We start from the raw sequence: 19,573 nt of genomic DNA, 5'->3' as shown, positions 1-19,573 counted from the left end.
GTCTCTACTTTCCTCTATCTATGTCTGTGTGGATCTTCTTGAAACAGCCGCATGGATATAGAGTTCTTGACTGATGACTGTTTTCTCTCACACTTTGGCTTGGTGGAAAATCAATAGAGCTAATTAATCACACAAGGGCAAACCCCTTTTACAAAAGACCTTTATTTGTGCAAAACCAATGAGCAAAATAAACAAAGCTTAATCTAATTAGTCACACTCGATTCCAGAAAGGGTGAAAGCTTTTAGCCTCTGTGGGAACTTGTATGTGGAGAAAATAGTAAAATAGAGAAGGGAGAGAAGGCGAGTGATTGAGCAAGTGTGATTGAGCTGTAATGGAACATGCATGAGCAAAGCAGGACTTTGATTTTGAGCCACAGAGCTGGACAATGAAGACATTGTTTGCACAGGCGGCTACTGAAAGTGAGTGAAAACGTGGAGAAAAGGACGGACGAAAGAGAGAGAGAGAGAGAGAGAGAGGTGCATTGCTTATGTGTACATTTGAGAGTGTGTTTGTGATATTTGACACACTTAGTACCACATCAAAACTGTCTGTGTGTGTTTCCATAGCTCTTGTTCTAAGTGTGTTTTTGACAGAAAAGTTAATTTCCATATTTTCTAGTCCATATATGTTAGGTAAGTTGAAAAACAGCCTATTTTGAACACATTATGGTTGTGAAGTTACAGGTTTAAACTCATTTACATATGACAACCCATTCAGCTCACCCACCCACACAGTGTGTGTGTGTGTGTGTGTATATATATATATATATATATATATATATATATATATATATATATATATATATATATATATGTATATGTATATATATGTATATATATATATATATATAATATATTGTATTGGAGGTTGGTCACCATGATAGCGAAACCTGTGGCTGACAGCATAGTAGTCAGAATTGGAATAGCTCCGCCCAGCAGTCAGGAGGCATCATGGGCTCACCGATATCCCCACTGCCACCAGGCATGCTCGCGCACACCGAGAGTGGCACATCAAACGGCTGGAAGGCAACCATCATCCAGCCCAGGTCAGTAAATGGCAGCGGAGACGAGGCCTCATTGTACGAGTGGCAATCAGGCCAGCATCAGTGGCGTGGTGGGCAGGGGAGAGAGCGAATGTCAGCTGGGTGGAGCATAGTCGTTGCTGCCGTCGCCTGTACAGTCAGATTTTTTGGAGGAGAGCTATGTAGTGACCTATGTAGCGAGGTGTAGTCATGCAAGCGACTGTGCGTGGAGTCTCATGGTTGGTGTGCGCCCTCCTAAGAAGTCACCTTAATGTTATTAAAAGTTGTTGTTTTTTATTGTAAAGATGTGTGTTATTTGTGGTTTATTGTGTCTGGGGGTGTGGATGTTTTGGGAGTTGGTCACCGTGAGGGTGAAGCCTGTGGCTGGTGATGACCACCCCTGCAAGTTTAGTGCTTTATATGTGTCTTTCTTACACATATATGTGTTTAATAAAGAGGACTTCTCGTGGTGGAATCATATGTCTTACTCTCACTGATGCTAGATTATATCTTATATATAGTTAGATTATATATTATATATATATATATTTTGGTTCTAACTGAAATAAGTACACATTTTCCACAGAGAACACACTTCTGCACGTTTTAGTGCAAAATTACTGTTTATTTGCTGAATGTAACATATTGGGAAGAAATCTGTGAAAATGTGGCTTGTCTAAAAGTTACAGCACATTTTATATTTTATATTTTATTTATTTTGTATATGACTATCATATAGTATATATGATGACATAATTCATGTACTCTTTATGTACAAATCCCAGCTTCTTGGTATTTTACACTCTCAAATTAGTTACAGATCTGTACAGCATTGTACCCAGACGTTCAGACATTTTAGATTTTGTAGACTGTGAAAAATCTGGGGTGTTCAGAGACATTGCTATTTGCATGTGTTACTTATAAATATCAAACATGCAGTGAGCATACACCAGAAATGAATGTGCGATGCTGGAATGATTATATTTACTGACAGTATGGGGTTGTAGACAAATCAAAAGTGGACTGCACAATTTAGCAAGTGCTGAAACTCTGAAAATACTCTTAAAAGGCTGAAGTCTAACACCCTCTCACATCTAAAGACAACCATAACAAAGTTTTTAGTCACAGAGTATGATTTTGCAAAACCTGAGGATCTTGCAGGATGTAATGGCCAGTAAAGGTGCACTGTTCCTTTAAGAGTCGAATAGCGTGCTCAGAAGCATATTTCTTCCAGATCACCAGTCTGTATTTAGAACAAGCATGATTATTGGCTCACTGATGCTGAGAAGACTGACTACTTCTTTTTCAGTACTTGATAGAATTATTATATTCAATACCATATCAATATCCATATGGTATATCGATACCATATGGATATACCATATATTGATATCCAGTTTGTTTTATGCATTACAGATTAGACTGTATTTTAACTCTTTAAATCCCAAACATAAGCCTTATTATTCAGGAACTACATGAACTACAATGCAAACTGACCTCTATTCTTAGGTTTTTGAAGTATGTAGTTCTAACTGTATGTAGTTTGGACCCGCCGGTGGGTGCTGGCCAAGACAGACAATCAAAACAGAGGTTCACATATAATCTGTCATTGTTAAAGGTGTTTTTGCCACATAAAAACACTCACACAAGGGAAATGAAGTACGCATACAAAGAAATGCAGCGCGTGGAACTTCTGTTTTCTTGCCGTTCTCCTGCTCCATCTCAGCCTTTGATATTTGGCTCATTTTCTACTTGATACACAAATCAAACCCAGACACAGCAGCGGTTTAACTGAAGGTGTCATTTGGCTTTAAAGTGATTTAATCACAGATGCTGTGCTTTTGCTGCATCATGCTGAGGGTCCAGCCCTGTTCTCAGGGTGGGATAATGACAGAGCACTCTGCTCTCAGCTTCATCAGACGGGACGGCGACTCTTACTCCTACTCCACTGGTTTCGGTCAAGAGGTGGCCAGACAGTGGCAGGCTGGGACCCCCACACAGCTTCCTGGGGGGAATGTTTATAACAATACATCTTGGTGGAAGCCATTTTGATATGTTGTTCTTGACAAGCATCTGCTGTTGCTGTACCAGACAGCAGCCTACCATCTTCACGTATGCCATTCAGACTCAGGCTCACACACACACAAATCCAGACCACACACACATGCTAGATTGAGGATTGTAGGTTCAGGTAATAGCATGACTCAGAAGCTGTTTGGGCAAACGCAACTTCCTGTATATTGAAAATGCTAAGTTAAAAGTATCACCACTTAAGTGTTCTAGATGTGTCCCAGAGCTTACTGAAGTCATCTGCCCTCTCTCTGCAGAGAAGCCTGGATCTAAAGCAGTGGTGTGCATGATATGTATATTTACAGTGGTCACATCCTCAAACTCTTCCTCATATGGTGGGCAAATGTTGTTTTATCATTAATTGCTGGCTCATTGTTTTATTAGAGACATAAGAGGCTGTGATTTTTCAATAATTTTAGCATAGGTATGGGATGTTGTTAGGCAAAGTGGAATAACCCCCTTTACCTGTTTTAAAATGACAGTAGAGCACAGCCTCAGGTTTTTTAGAATGGCAACAACATACAATATGATGAAATACACAAAAGTTCAATAATAATAGGAATAAGTTCATTTAGATGCAAACGTCACTGGAAGGCTGAACGTGCCTGGAGGAGAGCGATGGCGAGGCTTAAAAGGCGATAATCACCATGTTGAGAAACTAACAGGGAAATAGAGAGGACTAATTTATCTTTGAACAGGTGGGTGATATGTCAGGAAATTAGGGTGCACTCTGCTTAAAAAAGCATATGGGCGCACGCCACAACAGTTCTCCTTTTCTGTTCGTGAGAGAGAGAGAGGTTTGTTAAGAAGCTGCCTGAAAGCTCTTTCAGCTACACACTGTAATGCCAGCTTTTGGGGGTTTGATGCAATCAATAAAAAGTGATTTTTTTGTAAAACTAGAATATAGCATGCAAATTATTTTGGATATCGCCCAGGCCTAATATGGTGTGCCCTAACAAAATGTTCTGAATCTTTCATGTCAGATAGAGCTAGAGTTTCCTGACCAAAAGAACCAAAAAAGCATGTTCTTCCTCAGAAGTAATGACCTACTTTCCTGACCCACTGTTGCAGAAGAACCTGCCCAGTCTTGTAAATACTGCAGCCAACCAGTGTACAGATGTTTACACACTTAGCAACATCCGCTCTTTGCGACAAGATGCTCTCAGGTTACACCCCTCACGCAGCACACACACACACACACACACACACACACACACACACACACAAACCAAGATCTTCACACATCAAGAATTTACTGGCAAGGCGCGTAAATTCCTCAGTTTCAACACACACAAACACAGTTAGGCTGTATGCCAGGTCTCAGAAGGGACAAATAGAAAGGCCACAAAAATGTGTGTGTGGTGAGACAGAAAGTGAGTGCGAGAGAAAGAGAGCAATCAGTTCCAGCCAAACAAATGTAAAAGTCTCGTAAAGCTAAAGTGTTCCAGTAAAACAGTACAAGTGTAGGAACACAGTAATAGATTTTAATGCATGACACTAAACAGAGAGAATGCAATACAGACCGAGTGAGATATACACAGAAAGAGAGAGCGTAATTTAGATTTTGGCTTTTGGTCCTCATTGAAACAAACATTCTTTATTTGATGGTGAGAAATGGAAGAGCAGATGAGAATGGATAGCAAACGGCAAGTGATTGAAAGGAAAGAGAGTGGAGAAAAGGGGAAGGGGGGGGGGTATTTAGAGAGAAAAAAGAGAGAGAGATTGTAGACAAGGCAGCTGGCCCATAACAAGGTCCCCTATGTGTGGGCATCCCTGTATGTGTGTCTGAGGGCACGTTTTAGAGGCACCAGAGGGTGTCTGTGGTGTCAAGTCCTGTTTGTTATTTTGGGGGCGTGTGTGGTTCCCCAAGACTGCGGTCAACATGCAGACATGCTCTCATAACACTGAGAAATAGAGGGCTGTACATCAGACTTTAGTTTTGTTTTATGAGGAGTCTCACTCTACTGCTCTGCTGCACATTTTAGTAGCTAGGCTAATTAACAAGGCCCTCCGAAGGTCAAGTAGGTGTGTTGGAGCATGGAAAACACTAGATGTGCAGGACTGGAGGACTCAGGACCACAGTTAGGGCTCACAGATCAATCATGTTTATATTGAAACCACAATTTGAAAGAGTGCAATTTTAAAATCAACAAACAAGTTTGAGGTAGGAACATTTATTCTAATAGCAAGAAGTTTGTGAACCACCTGTAGACGCGTTAGACTAGTCAGAAGCAACCAAACATCCATGTGCTGTGAACATGACAACACAACTACACCTAGCAATCAGCCTGGCACACTAGGTTCAGTGTTATATCCTCAAGTCAGAAAAAATGGATAATCTGATCTTCATGGCCAAAATAACAGGCCTGACCTTTAATTTATTGAATATAATTGCAATTTGAATCACAGTCTACTGGTATAAAGAGATGCCAATTTAAATAAGAAATTTAAAATTAAAGATCTGGATTTCCAAGTTCACAATGATTGTTTAACTACATATTGCAATATTCCTTTCGTGTAGAGCCCAACTGATATATCACTTGGCCGATAATATCAAGCAATATTATCAAGCAATATTGACAACCCAAGGTTTTTATCAGTATCAGCGACGATATTGTCCTACTTGCAATATAATAAAACTATTCTGATGGGCAATTAATGTGACATTGGGGGCAATTAATGTGGGAAAGATTTACTCAAAGTGTAGCTAATTACAGACAGTCTACTGACAGTTTGTGCTGGCGGGGATGGCCAATTTAGAACTTAGGCCAATTAAGAACTTCCATACATATGAACATAGGTGCAATTTCATGATTTATCGTGTGACTAGATAGGAGAAAAAATTGACCACAATACACATTTTCACTGTGCATCAGTCCATTTCAGACTGAGTTTATTGACAGCAAAGCAAAGTATTCCTGAGCCCGTGTGGTGATATCCAACGTTGGGACATTATCATGATCATCATTAATTTTTTATTTTTTTTTTATGGCTGTAAAGGCACACGCACAAAGTGAGTTTGTGTGGATCTGGCTGTTCAGCTCCAAATTATGGCAGTTAGAGTGAAAGTGCTGTAAATCTCTGTTGTCTCTGATCTTGTGTTGCGTTTGTGTGTGTGTGTGTGTGTGTGTGTGTGTGTGTGTGTGTGGGAGGAGAGGTTGAACTCAGGTTTGTACTCAGTTCATTGCCTGGGGTCAAGTGTAATGTTTACTGGTAAGCTTTGAAAGAATGAGGATCTTTTGAAGTGTTTCCTCGGGCGACGGCTAAGCTTTACATTTAGGCAGGTGTGAGTTTGCGTGTGTAATATATGTGTGTATGAGTCTTGTAGCTTGTAGTGATGCTTATTATATCACTAATGTAGGCATCTGAGAAAATGACATGTTAAGCCATTTATCTGGACAGTAAGTTTTTTGTAAAAGAAAGTAAATCTTTGTCCATTTTATCAGCTCCACTTACCATACAAGTGGACTTTGTAGTTACAGCCTGTAGTTCATCTTTCCATACTTAGGTCCTTTTCACCCTGCTCTTCAATGGTCAGGACCCCCACAGAGCAGGTACTATTAGGGTGGTGGATGATTCTCAGCACTGCAGTAACACTGATGTGGTGGTGGTGTGTTAGTGTGTGTTGCGCTGGTATGAGTGGATCAGACAAAGCAGTGTTCCTGTAGTTTTTAAAAACTGTCCACTCACTGTCCAGTCAATTGACCAACAAGGTAGGTCAGGGGTCAGACCTACCTTGTTGGTCCACCTTGTAGATGTAAAGTCAGAGACAGTAGCTCGTCTGTTGCTGCACAGTTTGTGTTAGTCATCCTCTAATCCTTCATCAGTGGTCACAGAACGCTGGCTGGATATTTTTGGTTGGTGGACTATTCTCAGTCCAGCAGTGACACTGATGTGTTTAAAAACTCCAGCAGCCCTGCTGTGTCTGATCCACTCGTACCAGCACCTCACACAGAACAGGGTAAAAATGGAGGTACTCAAATTTACAGAGAAACAGAAGGACTACAGTCTATAATTGTAGAAATACAAAGTGCACCTATATGGAGCTGATAAAATGGACGAGTGTAGATACAAGGAGGTGAACCTAATGAAGTGGTCAGTTGGTATAGGTGTATATAGTGAGAATAAGTGCACATCATTTACAGAGGACACACGTGTGCACATTTGAATGCACAGTTAGTGCATATTTGCTGATTTTTACCACAGGCCGCATTTTATGGTACATTTTATTCTGTATACTTTATTTTTTTATAATACAGATATTAAAGAAATGTTATTAACTCATTAATGGCCATTTTCTTTGATGTTCTGTAGTTTATTTGTGGGTGTGATTGTGTATCTGTGTTTAACAGCCTCCAGACACAGTAGTAGAGTGCAGGGGTCAGGGCAACTCCCAGACAATACAGAGGGGTCAGATGTGAGGGAAGAAGGGAATAAGGGTGGGACCGTCTCTGTGTGTGTGTGTGTGTAGCCTTTATGTGTGGTTGTCTTTGGTCATTCTGTCACACAGTCAGTGCAGGTGGGCGTTAACAGCACTCTACAGCCATGCTATTACACTATTCCCTCAGCACACAGACATTCTAACCTCCTGCACCTGGAGAGCTGGGATTTATTTCATCCTGTCATATTTCTGTACGTGTGTGTGTGTGTGTGTGTGTGTGTGAGTGAGGAAGAGAGTAAAAGGAGTCTTATACCTAATTTCCTGCTAGTAGTTTTTCAAAATGCATTCAGAGCTAAAGAAGAGTGTGTAACAGCTCAGTTCTGTAAGGATTTTTGTTCTGACCAGGGTTTTTGTAGTTAACTGAAACTATTAATAAAGCAAATACTTGCAATAAAAAAAATGTGCTCGTTAACTGTAATACGGCGAGTGATGTCCCTTCCCAGAAGAGTCACTAGACCCAAATGTTCTCTGTAATGTAATCTCAGTGTGAAAGTGAGAGTGTGCATCTGAGGTAGGATTGTGAATGATTGTGTGTAACAGAAGGTTTCAAAGGATGGTCTAGTTGAAGTCTAATTGCACATTTTCTTGGCAGCATTCAAAGGATTCTATAAAATTGGACACCCTTCAGTGATGAAGCCTTCCTTGGCTTTGACATATATTACTGTACAATTAGATTTGTTGTTTATTTTCAGAAAAGTTAGCGTCACCTTTAAAACTGTGGCCTGTAGTATATTGTTTGTATTGTTTGCATATGTTTAAAGTTTTGATTTTTAAGTTGATTTTTCACAGTGAAAAATATTTTACATTTATTTTTTTCATTTTTGTCCAAAATGCTAAGCAAATAAATGAGCAGAAAAAAATAGCATATTTAATGCAGAGTACATGTAGAGGATTCACTCAGAAAATCAACAAAACGTATAATTTTACCAGGCGAGTTCAAACCTGACTATGTTCCTGTGGGTTGCACCCATTGGAATGCCTTGTTCTGCATACAAAGGTATTGGATGGAGCTCCTTCACTCCAGTGCACAGTTTCACTGCTTGTTAGCCCAGTGCTGGGGACTTTAACCCCCCCTAGCTGATGCTTGGCATTGGGCATGATTACCTTAGGCAGTAGTTATTGACAGTGCTTTTCTATAAAGATTATACAAGCTGCATGTGCACTATTGAACAGCTGTGTCAGCAGTGGGTGGGCCTTAAAGTAGCTGAATCCACATTAGAGGGGGGTCTGGATTTAAATTCACTGGATTTTTCACATGACTGTATGTCCCTGTGTGTTGCACCCATTGGAATGCCTTGTTCTGTATAATTACAAGTACAATATATCTGTGTGTGTGTTTGTGTTAGGTGCTGCCGTTCCCCAGTCAGGTGATCTACAATCGAGTGGGGAAGTGTGGCAGTCGTACTGTGGTGCTGCTTCTCAGGATCCTGGCTGAGAAACACCAGTTTAACCTGGTCTCTTCTGACATCCACAACAAAACCAGACTCACCAAGCACGAGCAGGTCAGTGTGTGTGTTAGCATCTGTTTTTTAAGTGTGCTTACTAGGAGTGGAAAAGTCAAGGGTATTAATAGGGTGTTTGTTAGGATGTTGGATGTTTAGTTCTGGACCGCAAACGCCACTCCAACTCATCCCAAGGGTATTGGGTGGAGCTTTCTCACTACAGGACACAATTTCACTGTTTGTTAGCCCAATGCTGGGGGGCTTTAAACCTCACTAGCTGATGCTTGGCATTGGACATGATGACCTTAGGCAATGCCTGTATGGTTTTGAACTGGACATTTGCTGGATATTTGACTTTCTCTCCCTGATTTCCCAAACTACAACTAAACATATTTCAAGATGTCCTTTGTTAAATTTCACTCAACTTAATGTTTTTTAAAGGTGGATTACCATCGCTTTAGTCATTAAATGCCCATCTTAACCGTCCACACAAAATGTATGTATTTAACTAAAAGAAGGTAAAATCACATCAAATCACGTGTAGTAAAGATAGTGGCTTCCCTTACCTGTGATTTGTAGTAGGCTTAAGGGAAGCTGGTCTCTTTACTGTAAGTGATTTGATGTGATTTGTGCTAAATACTTGGGAAATAAAGCTTAGAAAGATGCCCACACTATGCACTTTTTAGACACTCCCTTAATCACTAACATGCCGGTGATCTTTGTTTCCAAGCCATTACGTTCAGTGAAATTTAATGACGGGCATTTCTGAAATAAATTTGATTGTAGTTTTGTTCGTGGTCATTTCAGGAGTAAGAAAATGCAGGTTTGGTCATTTTTTTCATGAGAAATTGAAGAGGGAAAATCAAATATCAAATAAAATGTCCAATACGAAACCAACTTTACTTTTTTCAATACTTCAGTACTTGCCAGATGAACCTGAAAGTCATGATATTCCAGTCAGTCTGTAAAGGATTTCACAGCCCATTCTGTTCATTTCTGACTTATTCCATTTTGTTTAGATGTTATGTCATCATATCAGAAACATACTTTGATTAGCTGCAAAGTAGTCATTGCTTAGCGACCAGTGCTCAGTGCTCAAAACATGGATATTCAAGTTTTTTTTAAGTAAGTATTTCATGTGTTTCGAGTACTAAGGCAGATTGTGTTGGACTAACTAAAATGAACATTTTAAACCAGTATTTTTCAAATTCTTTGATCAAGTAACTTAAAAACATGCAAAACATATAAGTAACGCAAGTAATGTGATCCCAAGAATGTATACTGTAATAAAGACTACTTTGTTACAGGAAAAGGTAATCGTGTTACTGTAGCGTGTTACTTTGTGCCACGTTACCCAGAACACTGATGTGTGACTCTACACCAGTAGGCCTACCTATTAAAAACAAATATATTAGACATAAAGTTTGCTGAAAAAAAGTCTTCAACCTGCTGAAATACAGTCATGTGCCAAAGTAAATGTCCCTAGCAATGAAACACATCCGAATAGCACTTACTGTGAAGGAAAAATACACAGTTTTCACTGTGGAAGAGAAAGAAAGAAAACATTCTCTCATCTATTCTGAAGTAAACCCAGGTCGCCACACCTTCACAAACAACCAGCCACAGTGTCCAAACAGTTCAAATGGACTACACTAATGAAATTAAACTCAGTTCACTTCAGAGAGAGAAAGAGAGAGAGGGAGAGAGAGAGGTGCTGGAGCTCTCTGGGAATGTGTCCTGAGGGTTGTTGTTGCACCTTTCGGAATTGCTCTAAACTCTTAAGTGCTGCTGTTTGTGTATGCAGTGGCTCTTGGTTTTATGTATAAATGCTACATATTCATAACTGCTGGGAGTAAATTGCTGTAGTGTAAACATGCAAAGCTAATATTGAATGGTGGTGTTTACTGCGCTAAACTTTGTCTCTAGCTCTGTAGTGAGTATGTGTGCATGTGTAGCTTGCGAAGTCTGTGTTTATATTGGGTGATTTTCCGTGTCTTCAGTTTGAAAAGAAAGAAAACAAAGAGCACTCGTGATTCTGTGAGCAGAAGTAACAAGTTTGATTCAATATGGCTGACGGTGCTCCAGTAATTTAATAATACAGAGTTTAGCCAGTGGCAAAGTGTGACTATTAAAGCTAGGCCTTCAGTTTGGGTCATATTTATTTCTATGCAATGCATGAAAGGTGAACTAAAATGACAGAAGTTGTAAAATTACCTCCCATAGACTTCTGTGAGGCATGGAAGAAACAGAAAAATTGCCTTTAGAAACTTTGATATACTGTTAAATTGAAAATAGACTGACCTTAATCTTACTTGAGGACCTGGTTTTGTTTAATAATACAGCTCAGCAGGTTGCAAATGGCTTATTGATTTACTGTAAAGATGCAACAAGAAGGTTAAAAAAAGTTACCTGGATTTTGCAACAACCTTCAGAAGTCTTCAGCGGTGTAGTATTTAATCCAGTGTGGAAAAATCCAACTGCCATTAGCTTGATGCTAACACATAATAGAAAATCTTACATATATGCTAGCAGAATTCACATTCTCTTCATAGGAGTGAAATAACTGCTTGAAACAGAATAAGAAATAAAAAAAAACACAAAATAAAGAATGTCAACTCATACGTCTCATATGTCAAAAATATGAGATGTTTCCCGGTTAATGTCATTCCTAAAGTCCTAAATTGTGTGGTACGTTAAAAGGTCCAGGGCTGGTTAATAAATATCCCAGGTCAGAAGACACCCCTGATCAAATCTTAGGATAGCGAATTGAGAAAAGACCGTAAACATAAATACAGTATATTGTTTGTCATTTAATAACTTCCTGCTGTTTCCAAAAATCTTGAAATTTTATAGTATTTGTATCTCTGCTGCTATTACTGTTATTACTGAGTGAAATGTGCTGGGTATCTTTCTTGGTGTTGTAGCCATTTTGGGGTCTTTTGCTTTCACTTCTGTCTTCAGTAAGTGAGGTTCAGGTTGGGTGGTTGACCTGGCTTGTCCTAAACTCTGTAGTTGTTTTAGCAGAACAGTTGGAGCCATTGTCCTGTTGTACAATTAAGCACCATCTTTGAGGCTTTGTGTTGAATGTGAAGTCGATGAAGCTTCTATGCTGTTGTGCTGATGCTGCTTTTGACAGTCATGTCATAAATAAAGAAAAGGGAGCCAGTTCTGCTGGTGGCCACACATGGCAGTGCAGTCATGCTACACAGTAGTGATGATGTGCTTTGGATCAGTATCCTCTTTTCATCACTCTAGTAGAGGTTGTTCTTCTCCTCATCTGTCCATAGGATTCTGTTCAAGGACTTTGGAAACTGTAATGCAGACTCTATGATGTGAAAAGCCCTCTGGGAATTAGTATCAACCCCTGTTTGATCAAAGCAGCAGTGGAAATTCAAATAAACATCATCATCTCTTGGTTTTTGTGGTAGGCACAGCACGGATTAAATTGCTGATTAGGCTTTATTAGGCCCAGGTGCAACTGGCCGGTACTGCTACACGCTTACATTATTGCCACATCCATCTGGATCTAACTTTCCCCAGTTTGCATGATCAGCTCGTTGCTGTAATAACAAACACTCATTTCTCTGCACTGGTAAATGAGAGAGAACTTTCTTAACTTAACCTTTTAACTTACATAATAAACGACATAAGCAGCTGCTTAGGGCCCCACAGCCACCAGGGGGCCTCTGACAACTTCTGGGTTATTATTGAATCATTATGTTGTCTAAGATCCTCGAGTGGGGGGGGCAACTGATTCAACATGTCTCATAAAAGAATGTATTAAAAATAGACGAGAAGAAAAATAGGAGATGAGGTGAAAAAGCTTGAAGATAAAGATGTGTTTATGTTCCCTGGATCCAGAACGCTGAGAAGCTTTTTTTCGGGTTTGAAATAACGCAGCAGGGTGTTGTGACAGAATACCCAGAATACAGAATACACGTCGAACCATTTAGCGAATAGATACGTCGTTACATCACCCCGCTGAACGGTTCTCTGGCCCCGAGCATAGTTAGCTAACCAAGCTGAAAAAACTTGCTGAACCTGCTTTTAAGGGTTCAGTTTCGAACTGTGTCCTTGTGGAAATGCCACTGGAACAGTTACCCTCCGTGCTCAGAACTATTTGGCCCAGCAGTGGAAAAGAGAACATTCTGTAGGTTCTGAAACATAGTGCTGTAGATGTGTCTGATTGTATACATGAAAAAGGTGAAATTCTTAGTGGTTGTGAGCCTGTGTGTGGCTGAGCAGGTGTTCTCTATCAGATATACACTATAGCAGACTCAGTAAGCAGCACTGTTGCTTTCTACACAGAAGGCCCACACACACACACACCGGTTGTGTGTCTGGCCCAAACAAGCCGTAACTCTCCCATAAACACACCCATTATTACATCAAACACAATAGAGGTGCATATGAGCTTCACTCGCTCAGCCTGCCAGGAGCGCTATAATGAGCTGCATTTTGCTTGTGGTTACTCTCAACTAATAAAGCTTAAATGTGTGAGGTTCATAGAGCTGATGTAACCATACTTCCTCATTTAGACAGAGCGTTCTGATTATGGATATAAACAATAACTAAGGCAGAATGAAATGATATTAATATTGTGTCTGTGAAATACAAAGGCGGATGGTAAGAGTGGAATGTTTAAGGCAGTAAGGTGGTGTTTGCAGTTATTATTTGGTGAACTGGTTCTGTTCTTTATTAGTTAACTCTCTCCGTTGCTCCCTCAGTTGTTTGGCTCATGTTTATGCTGAGACTTGAGCACCTGACCGCTCTGCCCGGCACACAGAACGTAAAGGGCACTTCCAGCAAGTTTTGAACATGTCAGAATAATTCTCTTGTAGGAATGTAACAAAATTCATTAAAGTTGCACTATTCTAGAGAAACTTCACTGTTTGGGGTCCAGGAGACCCCAGTGCTGTAAGTGTAAAATTAATAGTAATTTCAAAAATAATTGTCTTTTCCCTTCCCCTTCTTTTGATTGAATTAAAACCTAGGAAAAATTAAATGTTTAAAAGCTTAACCCCCCGTTTCGCAACAAGAGCAGGTGTGTGTATGCGTGGACGTAGAGAGAGCAAGAACAAGTGAGGAGTTAAAATGGGAGGTTGTAAAGATTTGTGTGTGTGCAGATTATTTGTGGGTTTTATAGGACAAAAGATGTGTATAAATGTCATTAGAAGATCACTAAGCCTAAGCTCTGTCCTCAGGCCTCACAAAATCAAACCATAGAGGAACGAGTTTTTCAAAATTTCAGGATGAGATGTCAGATGTCAACAAAGTGATTTAATGTGAAATGGATGATTGTAGAGAAACTTACTGACTGGTGAACCAGGGGTCACAATGTCTCAATGCAAACATCTTCATTCTATTTCTCATTTTATTTATGACCAATGAACCCATCAGTTTTTATATGTAGTGTTGAATCTGAAATAATACATTTTCTTTGGGGCCTATTTTGCCCTGCAGTGCCCTACAAGTGCCTCTCTGCCCTAAATAGATAAAAAATGTGTTTTAGGCCAAAACTTTTTCTCAAAACGGTCGTAAAAGAAGCATAAAGCTTTAGGCAGTGTATTCATAACTACTTCATGTAATAACTCTTTGTGCGGGAGCTTACAGAGGCATCTGGTTCTTGTTACTAATGCTGCGGACAATTCTTGAAAAGTTTCTCTGTAATGGAGCATTTCACGTCAAACCGCTCTGAATCACTTTGTTTACTCACACAGAAATTTTGAAATATCGGTCGAATTACCCGTAAAGTATTAAGCTGATAAAACAGTGCTTTTTTCTTTATCTTTTAAAGAGGGCCTGGAGTCTACAGAGCCCCAAACATAACTCGAGGGTTAAAGCCTCTAATAGTTGCTTGCAGAAAGTTATTACATAAAAATGGTTATAAACCCATTACTTGATCCCTTAGAGGCTGTTTTCTAGTAGATTAATGATAGATTAGATATTAATAAGGTAATAAGATAAAAGGTTTTGGTCTATAGTGTATTTTGGTATAAACTAGTATGCTATGATTGCTTCTGCGTTATACATGCAGGGCAAGGGAATTAAAAATAGTAGCCAAAAAGAATGGAAGCGCTAATAGAAGCAAAGAGAGGGGCACATGTAATACTGACAAATTTGATATTAAACCTGTTGTTGGAGGTTATTGGGTAATTTTATGTTAAATATATGTTTTCTGCTTTTTTCCTGATGCTGAAAAATTAATAACTTAAACCTAAAGGCCATTTTAAGTGATAAATAAATGAAGGGTAGTCTCTGACTTTTGCACAGTATTATAACCTCATGTGTAGCTTCGCTGGTTGCTGGGACAAATAAAATGACTCAACGTTGTTTCTATCACTATCATGAATTCTGAAAGTGCATACTGACCTCCTACTGACTCCTCCTATTTACTAATGGAGCTGTATACTTATACAGTGCATTCATTTCAGGAGAGAAGGTAGAGGGTGTGTGTTGTTAATCCATTTTTATATAGAGGCTGAGGACATTTCGCTAAGGAAAAATGCAAATTTGAGTTTCAAATGCAATTAAAAATGCAGTTTTCAATCTCAAACAATTTCAACACGTTTTCTGAATTTACAGTTGTAGTATAGACATACTGGTTAAACTGCAGTAACACAGAAGTCAGTGGAAATAACCTACACAAATAGGAATACAAACGTGTGTGGAGGGAGCATGTAGCCGGTTTTCAGAGCCCCAGGGCTTTTCTCACTCTATGGCCTCAATTAGAAGGACTTAGAGGCTTACACCAGTAGGTGGTCAGGAGGCCTAGAGCTATGTGTGGAATTTCAGAGACTTCCCTTTTTTCCCTTATTGACCATCCCTCTTTTCATAGAAACCTCCTGCTCTTTATCTCTTCCTCTTCCTAATCCCTTTGGCATTATCATGCCACAAGAACAGCAAGCTGTAGTTTAGTGATACTTACCCAGGCATCTTAGTGTAGCATTATTTAACCTTGCTCTTAGACATCTGCACTGTTCTGCATTGAATATTTTTCATTCATTTCAGTTGTTGAAGTTCAGTTTCACTGATTTTTCAAAAGTTCTATACAGTTAGATCATTAAGATGTGAACAATGTAATTCAGAGTGGTTGGGTGTGAAGTGAACCATTCTAGAGAAGCTCACGAGTCAGAATTGTTCACAATGGTGGTGACTTGAACCAGACGTCCAAAATGTTTAATGCCTCTACCTGATGCCTAAAACGATGCTTTACCATGTTTAATTCTCATATAAGGTTTTGGCCTTTTTTAATTCCATGGTAGATCAGGTAAATGAAGGCATGGTAAGGCAAAATAGTAACCAAAGAAAACATTTATTTTTTTACCATTATTTTACCATTATCAACATTCCAAAGAAAAGCTCAAAAGTCACGTTTAGGTTCACCGGTCATTCTGATAGAAAATAAAATGGCTATATTAATGTAGACATTGCGACCACTGGTTTCTGTAAAGAAATCAGAGATGGCAAGTTTCTCTACAATGCTCCATTTCAAATCAAACCACTGTAAAAGACTTTGTTTACATCTCAACGACTACTTTGCGCTGAATTTTTGAAAGGAATAGTGGAATTCCCCTTTAATGGCCAGAACTGTCAAGTCCAGGATTCCATTCCTCACTATAACAACTCAGTCTGTTTGCACTGTTTTCCATGTAATTACCTAATAAAAGTGTTATTCATTAAAGACTGTGGTTTGATCTGTTGGTATCACACTACACTTTTGCTGAATGAGGTGTGTTGTCTGTGGTTGAGTGTGGAGTGTGTTGTCTGTGGTTGAGTGTGGAGTGTGTTGTCTGTGGTTGAGTGTGTAGTGTGTTGTCTGTGGTTGAGTGTGGAGTGTGTATGAAAGTGTGTATGAGTCACTCTGTTACTGATTAGACTCAAGCTGTGTGTAATAGCTCTGTGTGTAAATTAGGGCAGGGCAATATCTAAAAATAATTAGCACACAATCTGCTTCAGCCTAGACCTACTTTCTATGCTATTTTTAGATTATATGCTTTTTTACTATTAAGAGATTTAATATAAATCTTTAAATAATATTATATTGAGTAACTCAGTATTTTTCTTGTTTGGAAAGTTCCTGAGCTCCTGCTGATGTGCGATGTCTTTAACTCTTTTCAAAGTGGCCATAAAATCCATTTTCAGCCTTTTTAGGTGGTCCCTCAGTTAAGCCTTGAATTTTTATATTTATGATAAAATTAGGATTTTTTTGAATATTTTAATTATGTTTTGAATAACACTATTTTATTTGATTATACTAATATTGATTTCCATTCTGTCAGTGGAATGGCCACCAGGAGGCTTGCAGACGGGGTTTAAATGACACTACAAAAAGCTAATAGCTCCCCCTGCTGTATAAACTTCAGACTGACACACATGCTCGAGTAAATCATTGCGTTCCAAAAGTGCTAGAGGCCCTGCATTTCTAGACCGCTACCTAGCTGAAGGCTGTTCCAAAACCATACTGACAATTTTAAAGAAAGCTTCCGGAGTATCCTTCATGTGTCTGAAACGAAAAAAGTTTTAAAAAATGCCAAAATGTGAAACCAACTACTCACATTGTTTAAAAGTGAATCACAGTCAGGGGGAGGTCTCAGAATGAATGATTTGTTGATTATGACCAATCACAGTCAGGGGGAGGTCTCCAAAAAATCAACACTCGCTAGGAGTTCTGTTTAGCGAGTAGCACACACCACAAAATACAGCCTTAAACCACTTTGTCTTTTTGGACAAAAAAAGGTAATTTTGCTTCGAAACTTTGTTTCTGTTTTAAATATACTGCCAGCTTTAGTTGTGTATCCTGTTTAAGAGGGTGTAAATTGAACCGCACTTGTTTTCAATGAGGTGAACAGTCTTTCACAGCTACAACCTAGCTTTTAGTTCCAAAGCTATTTCATGTGCTTTACATATAAAAAAGTATATTACTTTTGTAATTTTACAACTCTCAAATTGAGAATTTTGCTTAGAAGTTAAAACCCCCAGCAAAGACAGTGGGAAATTTGCTGTACTGTAGCATAACAACTTATTAATGCTCATTAATGCTCCCTAACAATGCTAAGTTTTAATAGTAAAAGGCAATAAAATTTTATAATGTTTTACGTTTGTTAATAACAGCTGTAGAGGGCAGCGGTGAGTAATGTTCGTTTATTTTAGTTTGAGCTGTTTCTGTTTTCAGTTGGGAGCTGCTCAGTTTGACAGCTAGAATGCAAGACAGCTACAGTATATACAAGTTTATTATTTTTAAATTACATACAAATTTTTTCCAAATTTAATTTTTTTTATTTTAATGTGCAGAAATCTCTCTCTCTCTCTTTCTTTCTTTCTTTCTTTCTTTCTGTTCTCACTTTTTTTGTCTTTTTGCTTTGTTCTCAGTGTCCAGACATGATCAGGCTTGTCTTGACCTTTAACCTTTGAAGACCCTCACCTAAGATCCGCTCCTCTAAACCTCTTTATCTCTTCCTCCGGAAAGTGGAGCTTTTTACTTACTCTACCACCCCGCGTTAGCCTTCTCTCTCACACACACACACACACACACACACACACACACACAGAGACGCACACACACACAGACACTCTTACAAAGTCTTCCATGTTGTGACATAAGCCCCCGACTGCTTTCATTACAGCCATGTCTTGATATGGTATCAGTGTCTCTCTTTAGTAGCTGCAGACACACAGAAGTGATCTCATGCAGGTGATGTCACCACCTGCGGCTGCTGTGCTTATGTGCTTTGGCTGAACAACACAGAGAGAGTGATTAAAGACATGTAACCCACACTGAACATCCAGACATACAGGTGAGAGAGAGAGAGAGAGAGAGAGAGAGAAAGAGTCAGAGAGAGAGGGAAAGATAGAGAGGTAGAGAGAGACACAGACAGAGAGAGAGTGAGGAAAAGAGAGAGTTAGACAGAGAAAATGAGTGAGTGAGTGAAATTGAGAGTGACAGTAAAAAAAGGAAGAGAATGAGAGAGACAAAAAACATTAGGAAAGAGAGAGAGAGAGGAGACAAAAGAATGAGAGACAAAAAAGGAGAATATGAAGAGAAAGAAACAAAGAATTAAAGGAGAAAGACAGCCAATAAGAAATAGTAAGAAGACAATGGGAGACAGACAAAAGTTAGGAAAGGAGACAGAGAGAGAGGAGACAAAAGAATGATAGACAAAGAAAGAGAAGATAAAGAGAAAGGAGAGAGACAGAGAAAAAATTGAGAAGACAGTGAGAGAAAGAAGACAATGAGAATCAGAAAGAAAGATAAATAAATAGAAGACGGAATGAAAGAGAAAGAACACAGCAAAAATGACAAAGAAAGACTTAGGGAGCCAGTGAGAGAGAGAAAGAGAGAGGTGAGAGAAAGAAAGACAGAGATAGAGAGAGAAGAAAGACAGAAAAGGAGAAATAGGCAGCAAAGAAAATGAGACTACAGACTGAGAGAAAGAGTGAGAGAGAGTGAAAGAGAAAGACAGACACTGAAAGATAGAAAGAGAGAGAAAGAGCGAGGAGACAGAGAACGAGAGAAAGAAAGATAGAGAGGGGAAGAAGCAGAATGAGTCAGAAAGATAGGCAGATGGAAAGAGAGACGAAGCAGGGAAACTTCAGCC

General features: G+C 39.2%; 1 protein-coding gene across 1 annotated transcript in view; it reads left to right on the top strand.

Annotated features, from left to right (window-relative positions):
* The window catches only part of usta (uronyl 2-sulfotransferase a), a 113,058-nt gene that overhangs the window by 70,221 nt on the left and 23,264 nt on the right, over positions 1–19,573 (top strand). The window contains exon 3 of the mRNA XM_036582301.1: positions 8,880–9,035. Coding sequence (XP_036438194.1) covers positions 8,880–9,035 — 156 coding nt within the window. The remainder of the gene's footprint in view (positions 1–8,879; positions 9,036–19,573) is intronic.

The sequence above is a fragment of the Colossoma macropomum genome, unplaced genomic scaffold (genome assembly GCF_904425465.1).
Source record: "Colossoma macropomum unplaced genomic scaffold, Colossoma_macropomum, whole genome shotgun sequence".
NCBI lineage: Eukaryota > Metazoa > Chordata > Actinopteri > Characiformes > Serrasalmidae > Colossoma > Colossoma macropomum.
The sequence above is the reverse complement of the archived record's forward strand: the minus strand, read 5'-3'. Positions and strand labels throughout refer to the sequence as shown.